This window comes from Phodopus roborovskii, unplaced genomic scaffold (assembly GCF_943737965.1).
Source record: "Phodopus roborovskii unplaced genomic scaffold, PHOROB, whole genome shotgun sequence".
Classification (NCBI taxonomy): Eukaryota; Metazoa; Chordata; class Mammalia; order Rodentia; family Cricetidae; genus Phodopus; species Phodopus roborovskii.
This window is the reverse complement of record NW_026126480.1, coordinates 20,277,231-20,283,230: the sequence shown is the minus strand read 5'-3', so window position 1 is coordinate 20,283,230 and position 6,000 is coordinate 20,277,231. Positions and strand designations below refer to the sequence as shown.

At 45.2% G+C, this 6,000-nt stretch overlaps 1 protein-coding gene across 1 annotated transcript in view; it reads left to right on the top strand.

Annotated features, from left to right (window-relative positions):
• Positions 1-4,492: 4,492 nt before the first annotated feature.
• Positions 4,493-6,000, top strand: part of Irag1 (inositol 1,4,5-triphosphate receptor associated 1) — a 69,708-nt gene continuing 68,200 nt past the window's right edge. Inside the window, 1 exon segment of the mRNA XM_051192688.1 lies at positions 4,493-4,747. Within this exon segment, the coding sequence (XP_051048645.1) occupies positions 4,493-4,747 (255 nt within the window).

Sequence of the window (6,000 nt, the reverse complement as noted above, 5' to 3'; positions counted from 1 at the left end):
ACAGCCTAGTGCTTGCTGAGGCATGGCAAGCCATTGGGACCTACCAGGTAGACCCAGTTTTCTTTGTCTACCCTAGATACTTAAGTTCCCCAAGACAATGAGCATAGGAACAACCCGCCCCCCCCCATGGCTGCTGGGAATGGAATAAAGGTATGCAGCCTCTATTCCCAGAGCCCTCCTGCCTTCCTGCCCTCCTGCCTGCCATGGACAACCCACAGGATTCCAAGGTAGACAGAGCCTATGCTTTTGGCCTAAGTGTGAGGCTTCATGGAATGAACGGTTCAATGAATGGGTCTGCACAGTGTGTGACTGGACAAGTAAGAAGTGAGAAGTAAGGCCAATGAATGGGTTGCTGAGCACGCGCGCACGCGCGCGCGCACACACACACACACACACACACACACACACACACACACACACATGAATGAACATGTTGCCACACCACATATTAGGAACATGAAACCTTAAGCTGTGGGTCTTCTCTGGGTAGGTACACAGTTCATGTTTGGAGGTCAGAAGACAACCTTGGATGTCAGTTTAGTCTTCCACCTTATTTGCAGCAGGATCTCTTGCTTGTGCTACATACAGCAGGCAAGGGGGCCTACCAGCTTCTTGAATTTTCCTATTTTCTCCTAGCTTTTCTTATGAGCAATGGGATTGCATCGCTGTCATGTTCAGTTTTATGTGGGTCCTGGAGATTTGAACTCAGGTCTGCATGCTTACGTGGCAAGCACTTTACCCACTGAGTAATCTCCCTAAGCTAGGCTCTTTCCTTTACCCTTAGAAGACACTTGGCCTGACAACTAAAGATTCAGTTAAATAGAACCTGTGCATCTGGGAGTTTATACCCCATTCTTCCTGCTGGAGACGACTTGCCCAAGGCTCTTTGGCTGTGCCCTGGGTAAGAGAGATGATACCTTTGGACTCAGCCTTACCAGCTACATGGCATTGCTGATCACCTCTGAGCCTCAGAGCTTATTTCATTAAATGGAAATAATAAAACTTACAGCAGAGGGGTGGGTAGCTCAGTGGCATAGCATGCTCAAGGCCCTGGGTTCAATTTCCAGTACTGCATAAAAACAAACAAACAAACAAACTAAATAAACACACTCCCTCTCTCATTGGGGCTAAGCATGAAGATAGCACTTGACCATATACAGTAGTGTGGGATACCCAGTAAGGAAACTGCTTTATTTCATGAAGTAGGTCAACTATGTTAGGATGGTCTGGGGGAGGGATATCTAGTCCCTTCACAAATGGCTGGGTGGTTATCCCAGCAGAGGTTCTTGAGTAGATTGCCTTAGGTACAAAAGTAACTGAACCCTATTTGGTTTGTTTCTCCTCTCCATGCCTCAATTTTCTTTCCTGTAAAATGGGCCAGGTTCTGCTTAACTGTTGGTAAGAGTCCAAAATGCTGATTGGTTCTTGGCATGCCTCACTTAACCTGACCTGGCTGGAGAAGCATCAGGAAATATTTGGAAGTGGATTGAAAAGGAGGCGGGGAGACAAACATGACTCAGTGTTCTCTCCTTTTATGGGCTGGCACTCAGTCCATGGCTTCCTGGAGGCTATATTCCAAACTGTGCCCTGATGGATGTGAGGCCTACATGCCCATGAGCCCCCACAGACCCTCCAGATGTCACCCTGCTGGCTGGACTGGGTTTTGCCTTGCTATTTTAAGCAGCAAATTTATAATAATGGGTGGGAAAGCACATGGAACCTGAGCAGCATGGGAATGGCCTGAAGCAGGGCCTCGGGGGCTCCCCTGGAGACGCACCTGGAGCCGCACAGACTCCATCTTGTTCAGCCATGGAACTGCAGCCATTCTCCATCCTGCTATAGCCAGCATCTCCAAGTCTGTCTGACCTTGTTCATGAGGTTTTGTTTCTGGCTGGGGGCTGGCAGAGGTCTGTCTGCAAGAGAGGACTGTGGAGGGTTAGAAATGGGATATTTCTGGAATGGCTTTATAATCCTAGGATCTCTGACTGAACCCTGGGATGAGAGCATCCTTGTGGCTGGTTATGACTAGATAAAGTCTAGGACTTCAGAGTTGGAAAAGGCCACTGCCGTGCTGGGAATTCCCATGACCCTTGAGCCAGGATTATTGGAAGTCCCTCAGGAACAGGAAACTCTTGACCTTGGTGAGCATTCTCCTCCATCTTTAGCTGGCTCCAGACTCTAGAAAAGGTTCCTTTGTCTTCTCACTTGGCTGTTGAGTCCTTTGGAGACCCCAGGGCTACATGACTATCTTTTAGATATCTGAGAAGAGATCATTTCCTCTTGCAGCTTCTCTGGTCCAGGCTGAAGTCTTGAGTTCTTAAACACAAATTCTTGTCCTCCTGGAATCTTCTGTTTTCTGAACATGGTCTTATTTGTCTGATCCTTGTTTTACAGTACATAATATGCTTTATGTAGATTAAGACACAAACAGAAAGTGGAATGGCTGTCCCCTGTACTTTGGAAATTGTTATTAAGATAGGTTGAACTTGCAGAGGTGAAGCAAGCCATGATGTTCCCTGAGGAGGTGAGCCATCTTGTTGTTACCTTCAACTACCCCCATTACAACACAATCCCCTCAACACTACTTACACCATTGCTGCTGATATTGGTGTCTAAGTAAAGATGATGAAATTATCCAGAGAGCTCACTTTTTAATTTCTTCATCCAGTTGTCTCTGAGCATGGAAGACACAATGGTCCTGGACCCATAGCTTTTATCTCTGAAGTCAAGATAGAGCTGTTTGGAGACCAGCCCAGCATGGCCTTTTCTCTGCCAGCTCATCTACCCTGCTTGGCCCCAGGCTATTCTGCAAATAGATACGTTCCATTCGCATTTCTGCGGTATGGCTCAGCTCACACAGCGCTTGTGACATAGAGCCGTCACTAAACCAGTTGTGCCCCAGTCTGCATAGTTAGGGATTCTTCCTTATAATTCTTCATTCTGAAGTGTGTGTGCCAATCACAGTTTTTCAGTTCCTACCAACACTGGACTCAAGACCTCGTGAAGGTCAAAAACTATACTTTTTCTTCTTTGTATCGCAACACAGGTCACAGAGAAAAGAATGAATGAATGCTCCACTTAGACATGGAGACATGGTGGCACATGCCTGGAATCCTAGCACTTGGGATGTGGAGAAAAGAGAATCAGTCAGCCTCAGCTACACAATGAGTTCAAAGCCAACCTAGTCCGAGTTACTCCAAACTCTGTCTTAAAAAAAAAAAAAAGATTCAGTGCATGTGTAGATGGACTTTATTTTTTGGGCAGCCAGCTCACAAAAAAATGACACAGACACTTGTTATTAATTATGAAAGCTTAGTCTTAGCTTAGGCTTGTATCTAACTAGCTCTTATAACTTAAACTAACCCATATTTTTAAGTCCATGTTCTTCCATGCACTCATTACCTCATCTCCTTTCTGCCCATCCTGTTTCTTCTGCATCTGGCTAGCGATTCCACCTTTCTTCTTCCCAGAGATCCCTCTGTCCAGAAGTCCCGCTTATACCTCCCATCTAGCTATTGACCATTTACATTTTTGTTAAACCAATCACAGTGACACATCTTCACACAGTGTAAAGGAATATTCCACAGCATGAATGAATGACCTAGTTGAGTTGAGATTTCCAAGATGACCAGCAGGGGTCGCCCCAAATACTTCAATACTGAGTGGGCTACCTATGCTGGTATAAGACAAAAGCTAGGACAGTCCCCCTTTGACAGCTCCAGGACTAAATGCCTCCCATTCTTTAAATGCAAATGTGGTTTAAATTCTTTAAACCACCATTTTTAATGGATCTTTTGAATATTATAATGAATCGGACACTTTCCGGGCCTTGGAGAGCCGGGTCTAGAGGGTGGTTGTGTACTGCAGTTGATGACAGGTGTCAGCCTGGTTTGCCATGCTCTGGTTTAGGGAACTTCAGGCCCTCTCAGTGGTACAGGAAGGATATCTTTTGTCATGGGAAGCAGCAGAACTTTCTGGCTTTTCCTATAGCCTCTATCAGTCAGCAGCCACTTGTCCACAGAGTGTGACACAGTGGTAACTCGGTTAATGGCGTCTTTTGTTCTCCCTGTGGGGAGGAGGCGGACCACAGAAAAGGATGTGGGTTGTAGTGGGAAGAGCCATGGGCACCAATCAAGAAGTTCTAGGTGGCAACACTTAGTTTTCTGTGCCTTCCACCCCGAGAGGCTCTTCCCTCACCTATAGAATGGAACGGTTGATGCCTACCCTCATCCAAGGCCAGATAAGGAGTCATGCAGCCAGCAGGAGCTCAGTAGATGGCATACAGATCGTATCTGATCTCAATGAAGTGTCCCTCCCTCAGCTAATGCTTTGCGGAGATGAAATGTTTCTCTTCTGGAATAGATGTGTTTACTGTAAGGACCAAATTAGATGCAAAAGGTCACTCCTGCCTGAGTAAACAAAGCCAGAGAGCAGGAGGCAATGCAACCCCCAATGCCTGCTCCCAGCCTCGCCTTGCCTGACCTCTGGTGTGATGTAAAACTGAGCAGCCCATCTGTGGCTCTTGAACCCTGGAAATGGAGCCTAGCTTGGGACAGGGATGGGAAGGATTTTGACTTGTCCTTTTGGCATCTCCCCAGCCTGCGGAGCCCAAGCCTCTTGGAGCATCTTTGGGGTTGACACAGCAGAGGTTCCAGGCACACACAGCCACTCCAGCCAGGAGGCTGCCATGTCCCACATTCCTGAGGATGAGGAGCCCCCTGGAGAGCCACAGGCAGCCCAGACCCAAGTAAGTGCCCCTTCCTGCCCATGGCTAGCCTGGATGGGGGCCAAGCTAAGCATTCTGAGCTGAGGCTACCACTTTCAAGCTGGCCACAGATGCTCGGACAGCAGCGCAGACTGCAGAGGGTGCTGGAGAAGGTGTGTGGCTTTCTAGAGAATATGCTACCCTAAGTTCACTTAAGTGGCCAGGGTCCTGAGAATCCTGAGTGTGGCACCATCTAGACAGCATATGACAAAGGCTTCATGAGATTTCAGACCACCTTGGCCCAGAATGCTCCCTTCCATGTTTGAGAAGGATGTAGAAGAGACAGGGTAGCAGACATAGCCAAAGACCACTTTGAAATAATCTACTTCAAATGAATAACAAAAGTTCATAGTAAAGGATAGGAAAGGGTTTCAGTAAAAGTTGATAATAAAATAGAAAATGATTTTTAAAATGTTTATTAAGAGTATTTTCATTGAGGCAGGCATGGTAGCTTATCCCTGTTGTCCCAGTCTCCAGAAAACTGAGGTAGCAGGTCACTATGAGTTCCAGACTAGCTTAGGTTACAGACTAAGACCCTATCTCAAAAAACAAAACAAAGCAAAACAAAAACCCAGACATAACAAAAGCAATGGCAATAACAAAGAAGGTACCCTGAAGTTTTATTTTGCAAATGAAATTAAGAAAAGCTATTTTTAGCTATATGTAATAATAAAGTATCAGTTATTATTTTTACTTTCAAATTGAACAAAGAATCAGTATCTTGGTGTTGATATGTATATTACTTGTTTTGTTTTATTTTTGTATATGTAGTATATGCATGTGTTTTCATGTATGTGGAAGCCAGAGGCTGATGTTGAGTGTCTTCTATTATTATCTACCTTATTTTTTTAAGGCAGGGTCTCTCCCTGAATCTGGAGGTCACCAATTCAATAAGACTGGCTAAGAAGAAAACCCTAGGGGTCTTCCTATGTGTTTCCCATGCTACCCTGTCCTTTTTTTTTTTTTTTTTTTTTTTTTTTTTTTGTGGGTGCTAGAGATCCAAACTCAAATTCTCATGCTTGTATGGTAGGGACTTTCTTGGGCCATCTCCCCAGCCCCTATTATTTTTTTCTATCAATCAATGTGTCTACATGATACCACATTCTTCACATTTTATTTTACTTTATTTTACAGCGGCTCCATCAAAAGAATGTTTAAAATGTAAGGTCATACATTTCCCCAAGATATTGAAGCCGTTCCCTTCTTAAGAACCTATCTTATCCATTGTACTCATC